The sequence below is a fragment of the Natator depressus genome, chromosome 2 (genome assembly GCF_965152275.1).
Source record: "Natator depressus isolate rNatDep1 chromosome 2, rNatDep2.hap1, whole genome shotgun sequence".
Classification (NCBI taxonomy): domain Eukaryota; kingdom Metazoa; phylum Chordata; order Testudines; family Cheloniidae; genus Natator; species Natator depressus.
Genome location: NC_134235.1, coordinates 125,629,666 through 125,655,489, shown reverse-complemented (window position 1 = coordinate 125,655,489; position 25,824 = coordinate 125,629,666). Strand labels below are relative to the sequence as shown.

Below are 25,824 nucleotides of genomic sequence, written 5' to 3'. Positions count from 1 at the left end.
CTAATATACAAGAGGACAGAATTAAACTAGCAATGACCCAGAGAGATTAAGTTGTGTGCATCATAAACATAATCAGTACCAGTGAATTTACAGTTATAAAACCACTCAGAAAAATAAATAAAATGGGATAGCCATCTGGAAATGAAGGTGTCCAAGAAATTAACTATTTTCAGAGAAGTCTGCATTCCTCCTCCACACTCTCTTCAACAGTACTGTGATGCGTACATGCCATTCTGGTACCACTGATGCCACTTTTAAGGACATTTTTTTATTCTTGGATTAATGTGCTGTGGAACACACAACACAGTAATAGGGAAACTGGTGGGTTTCCAACATCCCTAATGGCTAGCTGCCTACTAGGAACTAGACAGTGGGCAGCAGAGTTGTTTCACTTTAATCAAGTATATTTTTCTGTATTATTTTGTTTGGTTTCTATAAAAGCCAAACAAAATAATATGTTACCAGTTCAGATATTAACATCTTTTATGTTTTTGTTTGATTCACCCACAGAAAATGTTTGGGAGATAAACTGTCATTTGCATAAAAAAGTAAGTGTGACATTGATGTTTCTAAACACGATAAATATGAATTCAAAGTACAACTGAGCTCCATAATATTGACCTCTTTTTGAAAAAAAAATGAAATTTGATTACCAATTATTATTTATAGCATGTTGCTTTCTTCTTGGAAGCTAACACTGAAATCAATTAAGAACACATCTTTAAGACCTATATGCTTAGGCATCTGAAGCAACAAAACAAAAACAGATCCACTGATGCAAAAGCTTCAGAGTAAAATGAACAGATCTCTTGTAGAAAGCCATTTCTGTAAAAGTAAAGAAAAGTAATTTGGTAATTTACATGCTGGCACAATTGTAAAGTATTATTGTGTAGGTCTAAAGACTGATTTACTGACAGCCATTCTTTGTCTTCATTTTGTTTCATAAACTGTACTAGAAGCACTCTCTCTCAAACAGCCTGCTCTCTCTAGCATTTCTAAAGAATGACCTAAAACTGAGTGCCATAGCAAAACCAAATAGCTTAAAGTATTTACAGAATGCATACCTGTCCAGCTCTTGCATTTTCACATACAAAAGTATCATAGAATATGGCAAACTGCGGGGCGTTGTCATTAACATCCAAAATTCGAACATAAACAGAAACACGAGTGGTATCTTTGGGATTGTCTGCCAAAAGAAAAGAAGTGAAAACAGAAACAAGTGATCTCTTGCTCTCATTTAAAAAAAAAAGTTTGTTTTCTTTAAAATTCTTCCAGAACTCAGCATTCAAGGCCAGATCCTCTGATGGTGTAATTTGGCATAGCTCCCTGGACTCAAACTAGGTGAGGATCAGGCCACATCAGTGTTCAGAACAGATTTTGCTTAGTGCCAGAAACAAATTCATTCACTGGTATCTGTTTTCATGAAGATAAACACTACTTCTGTTAATGAAATTAGCAAATGTAATGTATAAAAATAATCTCTATTAGTATAACCCAATGACAATTGTTGTTTTTGTTGGGCTCAAGAGTATTGTTCTGCCAGAAATTTGTTTTTTTTAAATCAAAACACAATGGATGTTATCAAATTTGTTTTACACTGAGGAGCTGTCACTGGTTGGCGACAAACATACTGTGAAAGGATATTCTCAGGATCTGATTTTCCTTTCACTTCTCCTTTTATAAATCAGTAGACACTTCAGTAAAGAAAAAAAATATTACACCAGTGTAAAACTGGTGTAAGTCAGAACAGAATCACATACTTAAATTACTGTAAGAAAAAATATAAATCTATAAATAGGGGTTTTTCTTTAAATCAATCAAATAATCCCACTGACTTCTGTGGGAGTAGGATTGGGTGAAAATTTGCAGCACTAAACTGAATAGGGTTTTGTTTGTTTGTTTTTAATTTTTGAGGTACTTACTTTTTAGTGAAAGGCAAGTCATGCATACATCATTCATTTCTGAGAACTCCTCTACCGAACTATATTAAACATTTATATGTTTTTGCTTTGTTTCTGGAATAGGGTAGGAAACAATGAAGATGGATCATGAATTATTGTATTGACTGGGTGTATGACATGCTGTGGTGTCTTGGGAGCAATCTGTGAAGAATTCAGCTTATGGTTCCACTGCATCACAGTATCAGTGTTTGTAGGAAATACATGCTATGTCTACTTGACATACTAAATTTCTTTAAAACAGAACAAAAATCTGAACGTCATGAAAGCAGTGTCCTAAATATTCCAGTATTGCCCTTTCTCTTCAAAGAAGCTCAGTAATACATTATAAAGGGATGGTGACTGTAGAGTCTGGCAGGTATGAATTTCAAGCAATTATTATGTAGATTGATTGCCCTTAAAAAACCTGAACTTTTCCAAAAAAATTAGCATACCTCTTTAGAGAGACCTAATTACTACAACTAAGTTGAGAAGTTAAATTCTCTCAAAATATCCTCACAAAGAAATGAGTTTACTATCTCAGTTTAAGCACAGAAGGGCTTTGAATTCCCACAGTATGAAAATACTATGAAAGAACACATTTATCACAGTGGCCAGCAGTCTGAAGAATCGTGGCACCAACCATGTTTATCATCAGAAACTATTGCTTTTACCAGTGATATAGCGCTTATGCTAAAACAGATAATTTCATAATGAACGCTCCTCATGAGTTCCCTTGAAGAATCTCAGATTTTTTTTGTCACTTAGAATCTTTTGTGCCAGTGGGACTGGAATTAGGTGCAATGATGTAGTAATCTTAATGGTACGTTGGGTTTATTCTATTTACTTGTAATGTCAAAATGGCTTCTTGTAAATGTCTGAGATGGATGAAAAGATGTATAAAGCACCAGAGTTAACGCTATTTATTTTTAAGAAATTTATTCTGAGCGCCAGAAAAATTTAAATAACTTTATAAATGAAGGAAAACTAGAAAGATTTGGCTTACTGATCTCGGCTGCTATAACACTAAGATTGTGCCACTGTGATATCTCGCGGTCAAGTGGTTTGGAAGTGTAGATGGATCCATTTCCAGAGTGTATATTAAATATTCTGTCAAGGTCAGTATGACGATCCAAAGAAAATCTAAACATGATAAAAGAAGACAAAAATTATTATGTAAATGATTGAAAATTAAAAGAAGCAACTCTACCTTACAGTACATCTGTATAACATTCAAATTCTATATACATTCTATCAAAATGATAGATGAGATAATTTAGATGAGATAAATGCTTAGTTTCTGCAAGTTTAAGCTTTTTAAAATGCTGTGCAGTTCATCCCTTAGTTATGTTGATAACTATCCCTGAAACTAAAAAAAAAAAAAAAACTTAAAATAATTCTTAAAATATTAACCTAGTACACAGAAAAATACAAATCCTAAGAATGATCTCAATATAGATGTATCCATTATATTTACTCTTGCAATTTATTCTGTAACTTTCATAGGCTTCTATGAATATTTATTTTGTAACTAAATGATATTGTATTAAAATATGAATTATTATAGGGAGTGGAGGGCGAACATTGTTTAAATCAGTAATTAAACACTTTTTTCCTGAGAGGAAAATTCTCTTTCAGTTTGAAAAAAACACATCAGACTGCCAACTCATTTCTGAGCTTTTTGAAATGACAATTTAAAGCTTTCAGTTCCTAGTTTAATGTATTTTTTTTAAAAGAAATAAAGTTTAAAAAAATCAAAATCAAAAACGTTAAAAGTATGTTAACTGGCAGGATTTTCAGTTGTAATGAAGCTACTGATATTAAGGAACCTTTGTACAGTACTGCAAAGCCTTTGCCTTGCAAATACTCATATGGACAAACCTTCAACTGACTTGTCGAGAAAGTCATTCTGTCACATGGTGGCAAACTGAAATCAATAATCATATTGCTCTCTGATTCTTCCCATGTAGGACCCAAATCTACATTTCTCATGCACCCAAAATTGCCCCTGAGATCAGTGGCGGGTTGGGGGTAAATGAAGGATTGGGGCCTTTCAGTGGGTGTATCATGGGATTTCCAAAAGCACTGAAGGTTTGCCTAACTCTGCACTTACTGGGAGCATAGATAGGCCAACACTAGGTAACCCTGTTCTGTACCTCTAACAGTATGCAGGTATGATCTTGTCTGGAGAATGATCCAAGAGTTTGGGTGCTTTTGTGAATGTATGTGAATGATCTAGAACTTTCACAAAAACCTGCCTTTGTATTTCCAGTACTTACTGATTTCACCCGGGCGGGAAATAGTGTACCATGGGAATAGCCTCTCGTAGTATTTTGATGCTTCCAGTCCCAATTAAACCATTGAAAGCACACAAACGATTTGCTTCAAAGTTGGGGTAAAAGGTTTGTGTTAGTTCTGAACCAGGTGGCCAAATTACAAGTTACAATTAAGGAAAATTCCGTACTGCCTGGCAAGTTTGGGGGAAATTATATTTCATCAATATGTTTATATTGCATAGCAGTTATACTTTAGCCATCAAATGCATTTTTTTTTAATGTGGACATAAGTCAAAGTTCCATAGTACAGGTTTTCAACAGGCAAGTGATGCAGCTATTTGAGTTACTTCTCACATCACAGTTCCACAACCCAACAGAACCCAGATAAATAAGATTCAATCCTATTATCTTTATAAGCCCAAAATATTTGGTTATGTATGTGTTATGCAACCATACACCTTCTGCATCATCCCAGTGTTCTCAAAAGCCTGCAGATGCTACTGTTGATCTTCTAAATCCCAGACAATAGCCCGATTGTTACTCAAGTCTGTTAAAAAAAGAATAGGAAGCAGCAAACCACACAGTTTCTGTAGTTATAGCCTATTTTCAGTTTAAAAATCATATTTCTATGAGAGGGAAGACCTGAGCTACAGAATTCAGATACAGTACTGGGTTTTGAATCCTTTCTAAAATTTGGGGTATTTGGATCTTGGCTTTGGTTTGGACTACTTTGGTATGCCTACACAGCCTGCACCAGCTATCCTCCCAGCTCAGATCGACAAACGCAGGCTCCCAGGGCATGTACTACTATGCTAAACATTGTTGTGGAAACATTGTGGCTCACACTGGAGCTCAGGCTCAGAAACCTAGGGAGAGGGTTGGGCTTTAGAGCCTAAGCTCCATCCCAAGTTGTAATTTCTAAGTGCTATCTAGACAGCTAGTTTTAGCATAGTAACACAAGCCCACAAGTTCCTCATTCTGGGCTAGGACGCTTGCTGCCCCAGGCTGCATAGACATACCCTTTTAGAGGTAAGAATCACATGTAAAATGCAGATCTGGACCTAGATTCAGATTCTACCAAGCTTTGGAAGAGGGTGGTTCATACCTGGGAGGTTTAGTTTAGGCTCATCTCCATTATTTAAAAGAAAAGAAAAAGAGAAACAGGCAACTTCATAAGCTGCCCAAATTTTTCTTTTTTAAATAGAAAATCTCATAAAAGCTTTATTCAGGCTAACCTGATTACAAAAGGACACAACCTGTCTAAATAAAGAAGGCAAAATCTTAGCTGTCCATTGTCTCCTGTAATACCTGATATTCTATAACTGTCTGGTGATGGTTTGGTATTAACTAAAATGTTATAATCCTCATTTTGAAGAGCTGGATTCTTTGAATAGAAATGTGAGGCTGTTATTTAAATTAATAGAGTCAACATATGTACACTGGAGGGCTGAATTTGATCCCTACTATGGAATTTGTTTGTTAGGTTTTTTTCCACCAGAAAACAGCAGTAACAAGAAAGGTAAAGAATCATACACATTTATATTACTACCACATATGTGGAAAGTCCTGCCTTGTTCTGTTTCTTTCAGTGAGGAGCATGTATTTTTTACTGAATGCATCCGATGAAGTGAGCTGTAGCTCACGAAAGCTTATGCTCAAATAAATTGGTTAGTCTCTAAGGTGCCACAAGTACTCCTTTTCTTTTTGTGAATACAGACTAACACGGCTGCTACTCAAACTTAAATCAAGACTCATTGATTCTTTTCACTTTCTTTCCCCGTTAAAGCTGATTACACCTCTGCCCTTAATTTCATTAGTTCACCTGTCTTGCCTGTTCTGAATTACCTTCTGTCATTCAGTGGAAGAAACACTAACATGACCGAGAGTGATGGTGTGACAGCATCATCAGGCTATTATGCTATATCAATAATAGAACATGATGGGGGGGAACTATCTTATTCACTTGAAGCAGTTCCACTCATCAAGCTGTGCCAGAGACAAGTGAAACCAACAACTTTGTTCCTTTTAAGATCACAGCTTCAAAAACCTGACTACTTAGATTCCCAGTTGTCACATCAAGTTAGAATGGATAAAGGAACAATATTCAAATGCATTATCAAAACTGGATGCTTTAAAGGTTCAAAATTTTCATCTGTTATCTTACTTTTCCAGCCAGAGTAGTCATCATAAGTGAGGCTGCAATTCAGTTTCCTTTACAAACCCAGTTTTACCATCCTTCAAAATCTACAAACAAAGGAATATTGTCCTCATAGGTGGTAAATGATGCTTTGTGTCTACCATATTTGAAGTAAATCAGACAAGACAAACACTTATTTTGACACCTTTGTCAAATGTGACCAAAGTCCAAATAGTCTTCTAAAGCTTAGTGCTCAGAGATTGGTTTGAGTTTCCTGCATGGACTCCAGGTAGATGTCCAGATTTTTTTTTTCATCCAGTATGTGGGAGTATGTTATAATTTCTTGTTTGAAGTGTTTCGTTCTGGAATATGGAAGTGCAGGAGATACTTCTTCAGTTTTTTGAGGTCTGCAGAGCTGTTCAGCATATTTGGAGTAGTATGTAGTGGTCAGAGAAACACTACATACACCACAATCTCTCTACCACCGAGAGGATAGCTATGCAGCCCCTGAAATCCAACCACTATAGTGCAGAGAAAGGAGGCACAATCCTAGTCCTTAATTCTGATGGCTACAGCAACGAGGCCAACAGAAAGCTCTTGACACCATCTGCTATAAGGAACTCAAAGACCACCCCATACCAGTTCACACAGGAATGTAAAGATACCATCAAATCCTTCCCCAAGCAGTCCAAGAAAAACCTCTACAGCCTCATCCCACATAAGCCTTCCCTTCTGTACAGGGACCTTCTACATGCATTCCAAGATACACAAACAAAGGTACCCAGATGGACCCATCATAATCTGGCCACAGTACTCTCACTGAAGGAATATCAGGACTCTCCGAAATCATCCTCAAAGCACTCACCACACAAAGGGCCAACTTCTGCCAAGACATTACTAACTTTCTTCAGAAACTCTGCAACAGAACCTCCCACAGAATGCCATCCTTGTCCCCGTGGATGTCACCTCATTATACACCAACATTCCTCACCATGATGGCATTGCTGCCTGCCTCAAATTCCTACAAGACAATGTACAATACTCAGACATCGCCCACACCAACTTCTTGTTTAACAACGAACACTTTGTTCAAACCATGGAAACAGCCATAGGTATTAGGATGGCTCTCCAATACGCAAACCTTTTTATGGGCCACCTTGAAGAAGAATTTGTGAAAAAATGCATCATAACATCAACAAAAAGAAATGTATCTCCAGTATATTCTGGGGGTATCATTAAACAATCACAACCCACACTCAATGGGGACCACATCCTGAAGTAAATTATTCCCAAACCCCCTCCTTGTCTTCAGTCACCACCTGTGGTGAACACTTTTCACACAAGATCATGACATGTCTGACCTCTCAGTTCATCCTCAAAGGAAACCTGCATAATATATTTGAAAGACTATCCTGGGAATGTACATTCCTAACTCTGTTAGACATTAAAAAATACGGACTTAACAGAGACACTGGTTTTATGGTTCATTACAAGAGTTTGTAACACACCCCACAACCTGCTAACCCTTACCTGTCCACTTCATTTTAAGTGGTCTCCTACAACATATGTGAACCCCATAGGTGTATCAACCTGTCCTAACTTGTAATTAGCTCAGACAGCCTAGTTACCTTCTCCAGACCTGAGAAACAGCTCTGCGAAGCTTGAAAGCTTGTCTCTTCCACCAACAAAAGTTGCTCCAATAAAAGATATTTAAAAGATATTACTTCATCGTCCTTGTCTCTCTTCTAAAGTTTATACTTTTGGGGAGGGGAGGGAGAACCAAGGAAAAAGGAGAGTGGTAAAACTTAGTGGACTCAGCTCAATGAGATTAATTGCACAAAACAGAAGAGTACTTGGAAAGTCTATTTTTGAAATCATTAACAGTTTAAACTGTAACACTGGGATGGGCTCTCTGGATTTGCACAGCTAATTTTAACTAACCAGCAGCTTCACAGATAAGGCTAGGAAGCAGGAGGCAGGAACCAAGGACTGAGGTTGTTCATTCCTTGTTGCTCCTGCATGGAGCCTGGACAGAAGAAAGGAAGACCTGTTCCTATGGACCTTCGGAGGATTATAGAAGAAAGGGGAATAGCTTAGAGTGGTATTTCATCCTACCATTGGGTCCATGTCCTACCATGTCTGAGGTTGACATGAGAAAATATTAGGACGTTCAACAGCCCACACGCTCCCATGGAGCATAGGCATATCGGGGGCTCCCAAACCCCACAGGTTTAGTCACAGGAGGGCCTGATAAGCTTACCTAGGCTCATCTATGGCTTCAGAAATTCCAAGGGCTTGGAAGTGGTGGTGGAGGATTGGGGTGTTGCCAGCAAGCCTCCTGGAGATGTATTGGTGGGCAATAATGAGGCCTCTAAGGCTCACAGTGGCTGGAAATACGAGGCAAAGGTAGATCAACTTGCATAGGCTCACAGCAAGGGAAGTTCTTCAGTTTTGAGACTCGGAAGTGCTGATGAACTCCCTCAGGGGTTACCAGGGCGATTATGCATATACCCAGGTAAATATCAGCTCCTTATATCTCCTACTGTCTGCAGGGGAGGGGCTCTCCCCTGTGGACATTAGTAGTTGTACAGAAGAAGGGTTTTTTTCCTTCAGACCACAGAAATTCCTCCCTGCTCTCCTCTCCCCAAGTCTCAGGGTGGAAAGCTACCTCAACATTCATCAATCACAATTTGAAAGGGAAACCATTTTCTCCACACAATTTCTTGCTTGTTTTTGTATTTCGTTTTTTAAATCATGAGGTATATAGAGAGACTGTGACATTACCTGATAGGGCTTGAAGCAGAATCAGGATCCCGTGCCATTACGGTTCCTATGATTGTCCCCACCTCGATATCTTCATGCACCTCAAAAAGGTAAGAGGATCTGCTGAAGACAGGAGGTTCATCCACATCTTCCACAGAGATTTTTACAATTGTAGTATCTTTAAAAGGCCCAAGATAATAAAATCGTGGATCCACATGGATATTCTCAGCCTCTACTTTCAGAGTATAAAGCCTTCTGGTCTCATAGTCCAGTGGCTATGAGGGAGGAAAAAAGGAGATAAACTTTATTAAATTACACTGTATGTGTTGGATACATAGGGGAAGTAAAGACATAATGGGCCAAATCATCAGCTGATGTAAAATGGTGTAACTCCACTGTGATTAATAGGCGCTAATGGCACTCAGAACCTCACAGGAAAATCCAGAGAGTCGTTTTCCACAGCTGTACAGAATAGGGATCCAGTTCCTTGAGTAACCAAAACGTCCATTGACGTCAGTGTGAATCACCACTTATTATTATTTGTATTACAGTATCACCTGCAGCTAGGTAGAACGGCTTAGTGTAAATCTGAGAAAATTCCAAAAGTGAAATTTGTGTTAATTGCTATTTTCTAAACAGATTTTTGTGTGCAAACTTTTGCCTGCAAACTTAGCAACTGTTTGATGAATTTTGCTGATGTTTCACAAATACAGGGTCAAATCAGACAAGCATTCCACACCCGGACCTTTCTATTGAAGCAAATGGGAGTTGTGCTTGTGGAACAATTGCAGCATCAGGGCCATAATGCCAATTTTTTTCAGGAAACATTTGCAGGAAGGAGAACGTAGATGAACACGATATGTTGGAAAAGAGTAAGTGGCTTTTGTAAAGGGGAATCATGTCACACCAATATATTAGAATTCTTTGAGGAGGGTCGACAGACAAACAGGGTCCCTCACCAAAGGCTTTTAAGCAAATTAAGCAGTCTTGGAATAAGAGGGAGAGTCATCTCATGGATTAGTAACTGGTTAAAAGATAGGAAACAAAGGGTAAGAATAAATAGTCAGTCTTCTCAGTGGAGAGAGGTAAATAGCACAGTCCAGGATCTGCACTGGGACCAGAGCGGTTCCACATATTGATAAATGATCTGGAAAAAGGTGTATGCAGTGAGGTGGCAAAGTTTGCGGACAATACAAAATTACTAAACAAAGTTAAGTCCAAAGCTGACTGTGAAGAGTTGCACAGGGTTATCACAAAACTGGGTGACTGCGCAAGAAAATGGCAGATGAAATTCAATATTGATAAATGCAAAGTAATGCACGCTGTATACATAATCCCAGCTATACATACAAAAATGATGGGGTCTAAATTAGCTGTTACCACTCAAGAAAGAGATCTTGGAGTCATTGTGGATAGTTGTCTGAAAACATCTGTTCATGTGCAGCAGCAGACAAAAAAAGCTAACAAAATGGTCTAAGTCATGAATGGCATGGAGCAAATGAATGAAAGAGTGTTATTTACCCCTTTGCATTACACAAGAACCGGATATCACCCAACAAAATTAATAGCAGGCATTTTAAAACAAACATAGGGAAGTAATTCTTCACACAGCACACAGTCAACCTGTGGAACTCATTGCCAGGAGAAGTTGTGAAGACCAAAAGTATAATTGGGTTAAAAAAAGAAGTAGGTAAGTTCACAGAGGATAGGTCCATCAGTGGCTATAAGTAAAGATGGTCAGGGATACAATCCTAAGCTCTGGGTGTCCCTGAACCTCTGACTGGTAGAAGCTGGAACTTGGACAAGAGGGGATGAATCACTTCATAATTGCCCTGTTTTGTTCATGCCCTCTGAAACATCTGGCATCATCCACCATCAGAAGACAGAATACTGGGCTAGTTGGACCATTGGTCTGACCAAGTGTGGCCATTCTTATGTGGAAAAGGCATGTACATACACTTGTCTGAGTTTCATTGTTTAAGGAGAAATAAATTTAAACAGACCTAAGCCGCCAACTGTAATTGTGCAAAAAAAAAATAATTTTGAAACAAAGATTTAAAACCTTACTGGGAAAAAATCAGTACTTAATCTTGCTCGTTTTCATTGAATTTCATGAATCCAAGATCAGAGAATTTTTTGCAAAATAGATTTGACATTTTGTCAGCAGCTACTTTTAAAATGAAAAGAGAAGGGTTCAGGGTTATAATTAGAATCCATTTTGTGTAGACAAGAAATTCCATTCCCCAATTTCTCTGCAAGTGTCACAGATGAAAAGTGGTAGCTAATGAATGATATATAGAGAATGAGCAGGCTGAGAATTTACCTGTCTGATTGCAGAGCAGACTTCATTAGCTCACACAAACAACAGGGATATCAAGTCAGTGGTTTTCACTTATCAAAATGGATTCTAGAGACGCATTTACCCCCCACCTCAAACTTATAAAATTAGTGCTCATGAAAGATGCCTCAGTGACAGCTTTGGGGATTTAAATATTCTATGTATCAGCAGAAGAGGTATAGTACAGGCAATGGAAACTTTCCTCCTCCTCCTCTGCTCCACCTTGTTATGAAGAGAAACCAGAGTAGAAGGAAGAGTAATTATGTCTCCAAGCCCATTCTCAATGCCTTTTTACTGAGACTGCCATTGAAGATACCAATTGAAATGCAGCAATTTGTCCTCAAGGAACTGAAACTCAGAAATGGGTATCTGATAGTAATAATTTGCAGCATCTAATGATGCAAGCTGGGTATGAACCCATCACTTGGAAGTGAAAGGCCTTGCAGCTCATTACCAAATCTCCTGAGCAATGCAGTCCACCACATGCATGATTTTAAACCACAGGTGCTTACCTTTCAGCATCTAAGGCCAGGTCTACACTACACATCTATATTGGTGTAATGACATCACTCAAGTGTGAAAAATCCACACCCTTGAGCGATGCAGTTTTACTGACCTAACCGCCCTACCCTCTGTGTAGACAGCGCTACATGGATGGGAGAGCTTCTCCCATCAGCATAGCTGCCGCCTCTCCAGGAGATGGATTAACTGCACTGACAAGAGAAGCGCTACTGTCGGCATAGTTGCCTCTTCACAAAAGCACTACAGCAGCACAGCTGCAGTAGTGCACCCGCACCATTATACATGAAGACAAGTCCTAAGTTATCCCATTCCTCTTCAGGAAGGCACTCAAGCATGTACTTAAGTTTCATTATAATTAATGCTGAATGGGGCCCTTAATCTACGTTTTGGGTGGAGTAGTAGAAGAGCAATTGTTTGTTAGTTCTTCACTACTGGAAGGTGCACTGGAAATCCTCAGTTAGAACTGGTTGAATAATACAAAAATTGACTTGTGAATATTTTCACAAATGCACACACAGTGAGTTTGGTTCCCTGTTATTTGTGGGGGCAATATTATTCATTTTCATTCATGAAGAGGAGCACGAACCCTTAAAAGTCCAAACACTTTGGCACACATAATTATTAGTCCAGAAATATGTTCTTTGTTATGAGCTATTTGTGATGGATTTGGAACTGCTCTGTAATAATTTATTAATTCTATGTGAAGGCCTGGTTCTTGGGCTGTTTTCTGTAAGACTATATTGGTTTAACTCAACAGGAATCTGCCTGGGGAAAAAACGGTAGGAAGAAAAAGAATGGCTCAAAATAAGCTACCTCTCAGCAAACATGTAAGAGGTAAACAATACCTGGACCATTAACTTGAATGATTTTGCCTCCTTTGCAACCAATCCACAAAAATGGTTTTGATCAGAACAGGTAAAGGCCTATGAACACAAAAGGATGAAAGAACTCTGACAGGATTAAAAGGGACTTCTCTCAAGAGAGAGGTGGTAGTTGCCCAGGGAAAGCAGACTGAGGCATACAATCCCGCTGCAGGGTCTGAAGAAGTTAGCACTGCCTACATTACCATCAGGGGATGATAAGAGTCTATGACATTTTTCACAGCCCTGAGCAATACAGTTAAGCTGATCTAACTTTGTAATGTAGACCAGCGCTAAGAAATCCACAGTGCTCTAGCTATGGTTAGGCATTCAACTGTCTTAGGTATTTTAGAAAATCCCACACTCTTAGCTGCTGCTATTACTCTGTAAAGGTTGCATGCTACTAAGCCCTGGCTGGCAGTTACTGATCGTGATGCTGTTGCCCTGTGATACTACAGTTATCAAAAAACAGTTACTGTGCACATGTATCTTGGACGAAGTATTTCCCTATACTATAGCAGTGCGGTATTTCTCTGAAATACACTGAAACCTGTTTCTAGTACTTACTGAAAAACTGTCAGTCAAGCATCAAACAAACTTGTACTAAAATCAGTGATGATAGTGGCAGTATATTGGAGATGGCCCTTTCTACTCCTATTTCTCAGTGATATCTCAAATACCAATTATTTCCTATTCTAAGTACAGGGAAATAGTACATGTTCTAAGATACAGCTGTGTGGTAACTCTTGCAAATGTTGAGCTTTTAAGTTGATCATAATATGATCTACTTTTGTTTCTATATGTGTCTAACGTACAACATTGGTATTTACATCAGTCCTCTACACCAAAACCATTCAGCGGTTGTTACTGATTATAGACACCTTGCGCACAGTTATGATGCCTTCCTGTGTGTCCTTCTGTGTCACAATGTCAAACATATCTGTTCCATCACCATCAATAATTCTGTATTCCATTTCTGCATTTTTCCCAGTGTCAGCATCGGTGGCTTTTACACTACCAATGGCAGTGCCAACTGGGGAAGATTCTGGAATGCGGAGGTGGATGGTGTCTACAAAGAAAAAGAAGCAGAACAAGTAAAGAGAGGCACAGCAAGTTTTAGAAACAGTGCATTATGATACAGTCTTTAATTACATTATCCTAGACTATTTGTTCTTCAAGAACTCTGCTTCATTCAGTACAGAGGGGAGAACAGGATTCTATTCCTGGCTCTGCCATCAACTTCCTAGGTTATGTTATGCAAATCTATATAAATGCATACAGACAAGGGGGACAAATCAAAGTGGTACAGGCAAACTTAATTCTGACCTTTTCTAATGTGTGTGCTTGACTTTGCAACCTCAGTATTCTTTTAATGTAATATTACATAGTGTTGGTACTTTTCAGATACTAATAATCACTCTACTTCTGTATGACTAAATATACAAAATATTCAATCATGCTCCTTAGGATATGTATTTATTATAGATACAGAATATTCATTTTTCACATGTCTCACACTCATTTTATTTCACTTACTCCTGTGTCCATAGCTACAGACTTGGAAACTCACAAATGTAATTCTTTCCTTTGATTCATCAGAGAACTTTTTCCCTTAAAAGCGTCTATCTATTGCTCATTATCTAAACATTTCTATTCATTTTTAAAACATTAAAAATGATAGTATAATTTCATTGTTACACTTTACTTTATGCCTAATACTAAAAGGGCTGTAATAATAAAATACCCAATTGCTAAAATGACATTTAATTCTAAGACACAAAGTAGACCTATTTTAAAATCCTTATAATTGAGTGGCAAACACTTTTCAGATTCTAAATACTAAGGCTCATATCCTGATTGAGCTCCTTGAAGAAAGAACCATATTTAGTTAATTTTTAAATCTACTTTGACACCACAGAAAAGTTAAAATAGAGTTATTACAATTTATTTGGTGAATAATGTAAAAATATTGATTTATACTTTTAAAGTGAATCAAATTGGCAATATGCTTGGTGCTTTCATTTTCATATTCTAGTTATAAAATTTCACTGGCATAAATATTTGCAAAAAGCATATTTTAAAGCCAACTGCATAACTATTCATAGAAACCAGTTTTTAAATTCTCACATGCATATATTTGCATGAGAAGTGCATTCACTTTCATTCCGTCAAGGAACAAAAAGAATCATCTGACTTCTCTGACCAATCACACATAAGTGATTGTTTGAAATTCAAGTATTTATCATCAGTCCATATGGTAAAAAATTCAAGAAGATATGCCAAATTAATCTGAATAGCAAACAAGTTCCAGGAAACTGCTCATGAACCTCCCATGAGAAAAAAAGGGTAGCTAGTTTTGTTAAATCAATTTTTATTGCAAATTATACATTCAGCACTACTGTTAAAATTGGATGCACCCCCCCCCCCCAAAAAAAAAAAGTTTTCTTATTGGTTTTGTACTACCTTAACTGTCTCAACAGCATTCCTAGAGCTTTAGCAGAGCACTGACCAACAAACATGAAGGTAAAGCAATAAATAACAACAATGAAATAAAACAGAGTTTTACTATACAGTCTAGCATTCTGGGCCCTATCCATGCCATTAATGTATAAGTGTAGAAGAGGTCATTATCCTCATCTGCCAGGACCGTGAGGAGGAAAAACCCTTTAGCCACATTGTGTGTTTAGCAGCATTTTTTTTTATAAAGGAAAATTTTAAAATAGATACAGATGCTGCTATGACACTACCCTGCTTCAAAGAGGAAATCTAAGATAGTTACACTGTGTACTGGCTACCCATAAAAACCTTGTTTTCCAGTGGCTTTAGTTAACTAAGTAATGTTACCTCAATATTTCCTAGGCACTCTCTATGCTAAGCATGGTGAACTAGAGGGAATATTAAGGTTACATTATCTAAGGCAAAACTACTGTACAAAGAAAGGAGATGAACATGACGCCCACAAGATGGCGCATCCAGTAACACAGTGATGCCTTACATCATAGTGGGGCATGGATTCAGTATTGATGCAGAGGAGCTTGTTGATGAGATGTACCCTAATAAATTAGCAGCCCCACTTCCTGAAAACCTTTGGCTTTTCCATATGGGTCTCTCATGCAAATACAAACATTTCTTGAGAGATCTGACAGGATCACAGTAGCAAGTACTTTAGCATTGTTTGTTTTGTCTGTATGTAGCTTATATTAATTAGTAATGGGGGAACCTCCAAGGTTTGGAGCTTCAGTTGAGGAAAGTATTCAAAAGTTCAGATGCTTATCCAAACCTGTTCAAATCTCATTCCACCCCTCACTAAAAACAAGTCCCTGGCTCTCTCCTGTCCCTTAACCTTGTCCCATTTAGATCCACTCTGCTTTTGCTCATACTGTTGCAGAATATATCAGAATTCTGAAATTGGAAAAAACTGACTTAGGCCCAGCAGACTAGAAATCTAGGTTCTGAGTGATTGTGGGATGGCGATGCGCCCCCAAGCAAGCAGGATCGTTAAGGAAGGCCAGTGGTGGACATGTTCTCCCAAAGAAAGGCATAAGAAGAATTGGGAAGGTCACTGGCAACCTTCTTTTGTCAATAAAGCTGCGGGAAGACCTAGGCAAGTCACTTGGTGGTTGTTCCTGATACTTAACAGAATGGTAGAAAGATTAAAATAGGGGTTGCAAGGGAAGAGGTGGACTCCTTTTGAGGAGATCCATATCAAGGAAAGTGTCTGGTTCATTGTGGGGATAGGACTGAGGTTCAGGCTTATTCTTATTTGTAGGAACTAGCTTATCTCTTCCAGTTATTATATAATGTTTGCCCAATGTAATTTAAACTTTGACATATTGGCTTTAGACCGTACCCACTTAGTGAAAAACCATCAACCACCAAACCAGAGAAGACAGAACACTAAGTCAAATTACATTTCTCATAGCTTCATGGGGTTTGGGGTATACCCTGTTACAGGATGCACAGTGGTGACAGAGTATTGTATCGCCAAAGTGCACTTAGTTCTGTTTATTAATATGTTTCTTGACATTCTTGCACCTCAGTGTTTTCAGCTCCATGATTTAGCTCATATTTATGTTGTCATTTTCATTACCCTTCTGTAATATTTAAATCTGTGTACTTTGATACATTAGTACATAATCTCTCTATAATCTGTTAATGGTTCAAAAATGACAACGAAATCCCACTGCTCATATTTATAAAATAAATATTTATTCAGTGCTGTGAGAGACCATGAGGAAAGACCATATGTCTCATAACATTTCACGAGACAGAACACATGAAGGGGAAGATTTAAGGGTGCCATGGCAACATTTAGTCTCATTTTCCATATTCTTAAGTGTTTAAAACAGATATAGAAGTTACTTCAATTTTTAATTTTATTTTTTTTCAATTAATACAGATAGGTTGTAATTGTTTTTCATTTTAAAATTTGAAAATGCTTTCTGGTGCATGAGAAACATTCCTTGAACTTTGTTCTGCACTGCCTTTAATACATAGAACACCATCCCCAAAGCCAGACTGTAAGGCAACTCCTTTCAATCCCTTTGCAAGTCCACTTCTTAATGTTTATAATACATTGGCCAACAGATAATGTATCACTTGAAGGGCTATTTGGAATGGTGGCTGGAGTGAGGGAGATTAACAAGCTATTTGTGTATCATCCTCCTGACCTGGTCTATAGTACTTATATAACGCTCATCACCATCGTATCAGACCACTTCCCACCGTCTGTCTTTTTGTTGATTTTGTCTTATAGTCTATTAACCAGTCTAAAGTTTTATTACTCGCTACACTGTGCTCAACCAGAACAACTTGGATTTAAATTACAGGGGGGAAGATCTGTGAACTGCACTAGCTTTGTGAGTCCAGAGAACTCAAACAAATTAACTTTGTTGTTTTTATCAGCTAGGATGATCCCAAAATAAAACTCCATTTCTGAATATAACTGAAGTTAGGGAAGGCGTGTGTATCAATCCAAACTTGACCCTTGTGGTCCCTTCTAACCTTATGATTCTATGCTTGTGACTTAAGCCCATTTCCTGAAAAACAACAGCAGCAGCTCAAAACCTAGTGTTACATGTCTGTCCAACAGTGAGTATCCTGCTCCCAAAGAGACAGTTATCTGCTTGTGGATGCTCCATGAGGAAAACTAGGCAAATTTTTGTAGCATAAGGGAGAGATTTACATATGTGCTTAAGGGATTTAGGAGCAAAAGACCCACTGAAAGTCACAAATCCCATCAATTTCTAAATTCAATTATGGACATAGGAGCTGGCTAATGTAACTGAATTCGTATTGGATATTCTTCGTGGTAAATATCACAGTGGGACCAGAGGTAGAATTGTCTAATTACACTTGCATCATCTTGTAACCAAACAGAATGAGCTTTAGCTAAAGTCTTAGTAGAAACTGATGTTTCCAACCATGAGATGAGCATTTGAGAAATTGTGCATGAGCTCTCTGAGAAATAGCCTGGGATTTGAGAGATGTTCATGTTTCTCTAAATGGTCCACAAAAAGATGCTCTTGCATAATGAGTTATCTGAAATGCAGCTGTTCATGGCATCATGGTTAGTCATGTCAAAATCACAACCAAACCAACATGGTGTATTTGTCCACAGCTCTGAAATCAGTTCCCTAAGGGACACATTTACTAAAATCTTAATTGAGCAGTTTATCAGTGAAACCTATTAATACCTAAATAAAACTTACATAATTTGCTGGGATATGTCATGACAATATACCATCATCAAATACTGGTTAATCATATAACAATCAAAACACAGCAAAAAAACTGAAGTTATGCGTTTCATTTTTCACAGTTCTCTAATTAGTTCTTTATATTCTCTACTTGTAGCTGTTCTAGGATAAGACACCTTTTTTTCCCCATCACAAAATGCAATTTTTCCATGTCAAAAATCACAAGTGGATTGATATGCTGAAGTGGTATATGCTGACTCCATTCCTTGGTTGCACTTAAGTTACTTATGCCACTTTGCTGCCACAAAGTGACCCCAAAGCCACCTTAACTGGCCATTCCTCCAGCATCTGGTGATCCTCATGTTTCTACTCAACCTTCCTTCCTTCCAGATAGGAAAAGGGGTTTGGCCAGAGAATTCCAGCACATTGGTGTTCCCCATCTTCCAGAAGAGTTTCTTGCAGCTGTTATCAGGTTACTCTAATTTATACCCTGGGACCAGCACCTTTTTGGTCTAGGACTGGGTACCCTTTGTGCTCCCAACTGAGCTGCACCAAATGCCCTATGCCTGCAGCTGATGGTTGAGCTCACTGGGTATTAACAGTGATCAGTATCCATAGTAAACACTCCATAACTGATTTCAGTGTTGTCTTCACTGGTTTCAGAAAACAGATGTTTATCTAATAAATTTATGAATCTAGTGAGACTGTCCAAATCATGAATCTGAAAATGTCTGATTAATATGACAGATTTATGATTTTAATTTCATTAACATAGTAAGAGACTGTCACTTTCTTTAAGCTCATATACATATGATGAAGTCAAGAATCATTTTAATGTTTATTAACAAGTTTTAGATGCAATTTAAAGGTTTTTTTAAAAATCAATACTACTTTAGTAGTGTCATGAATCTGGCAAGTTTTCAGTCAATTTCACGAACACTTTAAGATTTGTGTGTCTGTTGTAATTTACTCCATGTCTAACACAGCAGTGGCGGGTATCAGCAGAAAGAGAGGGGTAGCCATAAAAATATCCCCAACTGAAAAGTAATTCAGCAACAAATTAATTGCTATAGATGAAGGGCCTTATCATTACTTCCATTTGAAGTCAATGGAAAGATACCCACTGACTTCTCTGGGAGTTGGATCAGGCCACAAGTGAATACAATGAATATAAAAGCTAAAAAGTCATAGGTATTCAATGAAGAATTCAGTTATAGCCGTTCCATAAATTCCACACAAGTCAACAGTCTGGCCCTTGCTTTTAAGGAAAAAAAAAGAGAGAGAGAGAGAGAGAAGAAGGAATAAACAGAAATAAGCAGCTGCCTCTATATTTATTGTCTAAATACTGTATTAAATATAACTGCTGAAGACAATCTGTGAGGCTTTTGCCCTGCAGTTTACAGTGCAGACAGCACCTAAAATAGTCTTCGGCAGTAGTCTGCAAAACTGCCGAGACCAGCAGGATGTAATATTTTCATGCACAAAGCATCAGATGTGCCATGATCCTGTATGTACAATGTGCATCTACAGAGAAGTTAACATACCAAAAGAATTGCCGTGGAAAATGGAAAGTAGATAGCAAGGGACAGGTGAGTGGCAAATTCTACCGAGGGGAAATAATTGTAAGTACCCAGAACTGTCTTTGATTTATCTATTTTGAATTTACAAATGAAGTTATTTCTCAATATAGTCACATGCTATTAAATATAAACAGTAAACAAATGGCTACATACTAACTGCAATGTTAGCAGAGAATTTAGAAAAATTAAATGCATGTTATTTCATAATGAACATGCTGAAGTCAGAGGTAAGGGCGCTGATTCTCCTGTGTCAGTAGAGAATTTAGATGCAATGCCTGCAATCTCAAAAGCAGGGGAGATTTGTCTGGACTGGCAGAAAAAAGGGGCAGTGGCTCCATTACGGGTTCCCTCTCCCTTGAGGGCTGGGAGGGGAGTGGTCAGCAGGGGCTGGGAAGCAATCACCTGAGCTGGTGGGTGGGCAAAGTAGGGCTCAAGTAAGTAATTGGTCCCTGTGCATGATGGGGTGGGGAAGCCAAGATAATTCCTGGATCCTCCTTGTGGCAGGTATTTAGTGCAGGCACTGATTGCAGAGGGGATACAGTTCCCTAATCAGCAGGAGTTGGAAGTGAACTTAAGGGAAGACTTTCCATGAAGAAGCTGGAGAACTGAACTGGGGCTCCTAACATCTGGCACAATGAGGCAACACCCATCTTTCACCAGCCCAACCACTGAGTGCCAACAACAGGCTGGGAACAAGCTGTGGAAGGTGGGGGGACAAATGACAGTCCTGCATGAGGTGCAAATGATTAAGGCAGGAATCATGACCTCCACTGTACAAGTTATTGCTGGACAGTTCCCAGAGGAGTGAAGCTAATAAAGTTGTGGCCTAATTAAACCACATCACTTGCATCTCGTCTTTCTTCCTGTGTGTCCAAGACAATTACGCACTGCCTGTTATTTGAACTTGTTGAAGTCAGAGATATCGGGCCTGACTCTCCTCTGTTGTACACCAGTGCAAGTCAGGAATAACATAATTGAAGTCAATGGAGTTGCATCAGGATAAAAGTAGTGGGAGAGAAGAAGGATGGGAACTATTTGCTGTTACAGAATCTTGGGCACTCCATAAATGTTCTGGCTGCAATATATGCAAAATGTTTTAAATAGGTAGTAAAATGTTCACCTACGTAAACCATCCTACCAATCGGAATTTTCAATTAATATTCTAACAAGTTTGAAATATGAAAGTCTAACAATTCCAGGTTACATAAATAGAGGCTAATAATGGTTTCCTATTCTAGTTTGAGACTATGAAGGCTTGAAAGCTGTAATATCACAAAAAAGGTTAAAAAGCAGTATAAAGTGCTTTGATAAGTTTAAGCTGTCAAAAACAGTGATGTTAAATGCCATTCACATTCACTTTGGGAGGTTCTCTGCATATCAGCTTTTTAGAGCACTGTGTCTATACAAATACAGATCTGTTTGGATTTCCTCAGGTAATTCCTCCCCAGAGTTGGGGTCTTCATGATTAAATGTTTAAGCAGGGACTACAGTGCACCTATTTCCTCCTTGCTAAAATTAATACATGTTTTGTTTTCCAGTAAGAATTAAAAATTTTTAATCTATAGGTAACCGGAAAGAAAGAATTGCTCTAATGCTCTTATGATCCTGCCCCACTCCCACAAATAATCCTGAAAGGTATCCCAGGTTTCCTTTTGTTCTATATGATCATGTAACCATTTCCCTGAACAAAGGACTACTGTAACATTTAATTTTCTACTTTAATAACAGTGAATAAATCTGTACATAAGCCTTTTGTTCATGTGTGCTCCATAATCTAGATTTACTTTAAATTAAACCAGATGGCGATTGCTTAACTCTTTAATTCTGAAGCTTTTGTAGTGCAGGAGGACTATTAAATATAGCTTACTCTGGGGGAATCGCGGTGGATTGTCGTTGACATCAGTCAGTGTGATGTTCACCGTAGTGGTCCCTGATAATCCACCCATCTGGCCTCCCATGTCTTTTGCCTGGATAACTACTTGGTACTGCTCCCTGTTTTCTCTGTTCATGTTTGGCAAAGCAGTCCTGATGATGCCTTTAGGAAAACATGTAAGCAACTGTTATCCATCCCTGCATTTCTGACATGCACAGTATCACGATACTGAGTTTTTTCAATGTGTCTTTAAAACATATTTTTCAAGCGTGCATCCACTATCAATGCAATCCAGTTATCTGTGTATCTCTGTGAAGAGTTTTCATTACAGCTTCTCTCTTTCTATGTACAATGATAGAAACAAAAACATTAGTACTGTATTACAACTTTCTCATTCCTACCCGAAACAATACAAGTAACTTATGCTTTATTTAGATAGCTGTAATATAGATGGTTTTCATCTTTATTACAAGAATTGTAAGTTACTGAAACACAGCAAGTAAGAAACGTTGTAGCCCTTCACTGCTTGGCTTTGTACAAATCTGCCCTATTTTTGGTGCGTTTTCTAGAAGAAAGAAAACTACTACGCTTGTGGTAGACGAAAACAATATCAGTTTCCTGACCTGTTTCTGGCTCCACAGAGAAATATGGCTGTCCCTGAAGTATGCTGTAGATGACACGGGCACTGTTTCCATATGAAGGGTCATCGGCATCAGTAGCTGTGACTTGCACCACAGAAGTACCTGAAGTATCCAAATTCAGCTTAGTTCTGCATGGCACCAGAAGGAGGAGCAAAAGCACTAGTTTTCATTCAAGTAACCCCATTGAAATCTTCATTGACTCCTGCATCACAGGGACCTGTTTGTTTATCTACATATAAACTTGTGGTCAATTAAAAAAATGTATTTACTTATTCAAGTTATAGGATCTAGTACTAAGCAGTTTGGAAGCTGTTTCCTTAAATCTGAATAGAAGATCAGAACCAAGTTAGTAAAGTCAAACCAGAACAGCAGCAGAGTTTAATGCATATCCTTACATGATTATTATTGGCTAATAACCATTGTTTTCTTTTAGGTTTTTGAATATAAACAAGTGCCTGTGTTTCAATGACACCAGATTGTCTCATAAATCTTTCTGTGCACTGATGGCAATGCATTATACAAAGATCCAGGAATGTTAAAGGGACAGCAGATTGAATAGTTCACCTAGATCTGCACTTCTCGCCCTGGTGGGAAGAAGGAGATATAAGCACCATTGCCTCTCCACTCTAAAGGGAAAAACAATTACATAAACCATGCATATTTACCTAAAAGATATATTTTGAAATGTCTTAATCTTCTACACTTCATGGAATAGCATGGCTACTTCAAACTTTTCTGTGAAATAATCCCTCCCCAAACCCTTCAAGCATCCTCACTATTATTTCTTTTTGTAGCACTGCAGAGTCTCCATCCCGTTGAAGTCCAAATTATGGCACTTACAGTGATGGGGAGTATCATGATTGTTTCCTATGTATTGTAGCTCCATATACTGCACGCACATATATACTTTTGCTTCTCTTATTGTGTATTTAAAAAGTCATCTATCACCATGGGATCTGCCCATTTGGCTAGCCATTGGACTTCTTGGGGACAGGAAGTCCTTCAGATACATTTCTTCTCTTGTTCCAGTTATCTTCCCTCTCCTGCATACCTTCACCACATCACTGCATAATATTGACACCTGTGACAACAGCAACCAGAATCAGTTTTCTGTACTTTTAATCTGATCTACATTAACCACTGACCCTAAAAGCAATTGTCATGGCAGGATGTATGGGATAAAGGCTACACTGTTACTTTGCTTGGAGCAGGATTCTCTAAAGGTGCTAAGCACTCTGGGCCTGACCTAGCAAATTACTTCAACACATGATTAACTTTAAGCATGTGAGTAGTCCTGCTCATGGAACTATATATATGCTGAATGTTAAGCACATCCGTAAGTGCTTTATTGGACCAGAGCTAGAAAGCTCAGCATCTTGCAGAATTCAGTCCCTACAGAGCAAACAAGAAATGACTAAGTAAGGGGTGCCTCGAAATTAAGGCAAGAGCATGTCAGGAGGACAGGAGGGTGTTTCCTGCTTTTTTATGTTGATGTTCATATGAACACTTAAAATAGAATGCAGAATTCATTTAAGAAAATGGTATTGGGAATAGAAATCATAGAAAAAAAATGGCTGCACATGGAGACTGGACAAACACAAGACAAACATCTGGAATACCTTCTGCTATAGTAATAATTGCTAAAGGCCATGTCCACATGAGGCAGAAAACGTAAAATCTATTATATGTCAAAGCATTTTCTAATCTACAGATTTCCTTAGAGATACAGAAAAACCATCTTGGGAACTGATAACAGGTTATGCTGTTCTTTTAGGGAAGGTACATTTTTAACTCTGTAAATTAAGAAAGGAGCCACATGTGCATCTCGATGATGGAAAGCATCAGACCAGAGACTGACTCAGCTGTGTGTGACACTATTACAGATTTTGGCAGAGAGTAGATTTTGAGGGGTACGGTGCTCATAATTTTTGCTACGGTGTCTGAAATTAAGTTTTGAGACTCTGATCCTACAACGTATTGTGTGTGGATGGACTTCTGAATCTGCATGCAACAAATCGCAGGATCAGGGTTTACCTTCCTGATCCCAAACAGCATAGGTGTGGAGTATAGCACATCCAAGGCAAAGCTAAACAATGATGAGCACTATAGCATTAATGAAAGTGACACATTAATGAGGAGAAGGAGTCAAGCCTCAAAGGCAATGCATAGCTAAGTTCCTGATTAGCATGATGAAGGTTTCTCTTTAGACCATGTCTCCTGAGATATACTCATTCTCTGCCCTGTCCCTGTCCCCTTTCTTACCCTGTGCATTCACAAAGAAGGGAGTGGTCGCAAAGGGGCTTGACATATATTACCACCAAGCATGGAAGCTGGGGGAGCACAACTTTGCACTCCTCCATACACATCAGAACAACTTGCAAGATCAGTTTATAGACTTACTAGCTGAATTATCTCTCTTTCCTTTTAAGTGCTGAGTGAAATTGGAGGGGCTTATATATATGCATATGCTTTATACAGACCAATTAGCAGCATTTATTAAAAGGAATTCAAATGTGTTGCAATTGGATTGTCTTTCTGTTTCTACCAAAACTAAATATATCTATCAGTTCTCTCTGGAGGAAAAATTGGAGAATATACTTATAATTTCTGAATCCTTAGCAGAACTGGACCTTCGAGTGTTATTTGATTGAATTTTGAAGGGTAATAAGACTCTGGATATTGGATAATATTTCTTCCTCCTATCTGAGGATATATTTTTATTTTGTTTTATGGTATGAATGCTGATGAGAGGATTAAGTTAACGGACATTGAAAGTTACAGTAAAAAATTGTCCGCTTCCCTTTCTCCATTTTTGTTTTCAATAGCATGTGAATACTCTACATACCTCTTCATGGTTTTGCACCCTTAATGAAAGTTGATGCTCAGTGTTCTCTTACATATAAAAGCAATTTAGCGAAACAATGTGAAGAATTATGCCCTTCCTTATAATCAATATTTTAAAAAGTTACAGAGCAACCTTAAAAATGTAGAAGTACAGATATTTGAAATTGCCAGCTTGCTTTACATTTTTGCTTCTAAAGAAATAGAGCTTTCTAATTAATAGGGCATTTATTGCTTTAAATTCCATTTTTGATTATTTGCTGTTAGATTATTTGTTAACTCTGAACAGCTTGTTGTAAACGTTTAAAAAGTCAAGAATGCATGCCTTTTTGAAAGACAAGTTTTAGTTAAACATCA

At 38.0% G+C, this 25,824-nt stretch overlaps 1 protein-coding gene across 2 annotated transcripts in view; it reads right to left on the bottom strand.

Annotated features, from left to right (window-relative positions):
- LOC141982694 (cadherin-10) overlaps nucleotides 1-25,824 on the bottom strand; it is a 152,232-nt gene that overhangs the window by 22,107 nt on the left and 104,301 nt on the right. For both annotated transcript variants that reach the window (XM_074944991.1, XM_074944990.1), the window contains exons 4-9: nucleotides 22,609-22,728; nucleotides 21,980-22,147; nucleotides 13,715-13,902; nucleotides 9,135-9,388; nucleotides 2,944-3,080; nucleotides 1,065-1,186 (exon numbers count right to left, since the gene is read on the bottom strand). In XM_074944991.1, the coding sequence (XP_074801092.1) occupies nucleotides 1,065-1,186; nucleotides 2,944-3,080; nucleotides 9,135-9,388; nucleotides 13,715-13,902; nucleotides 21,980-22,147; nucleotides 22,609-22,728 (989 nt within the window). The remainder of the gene's footprint in view (nucleotides 1-1,064; nucleotides 1,187-2,943; nucleotides 3,081-9,134; nucleotides 9,389-13,714; nucleotides 13,903-21,979; nucleotides 22,148-22,608; nucleotides 22,729-25,824) is intronic.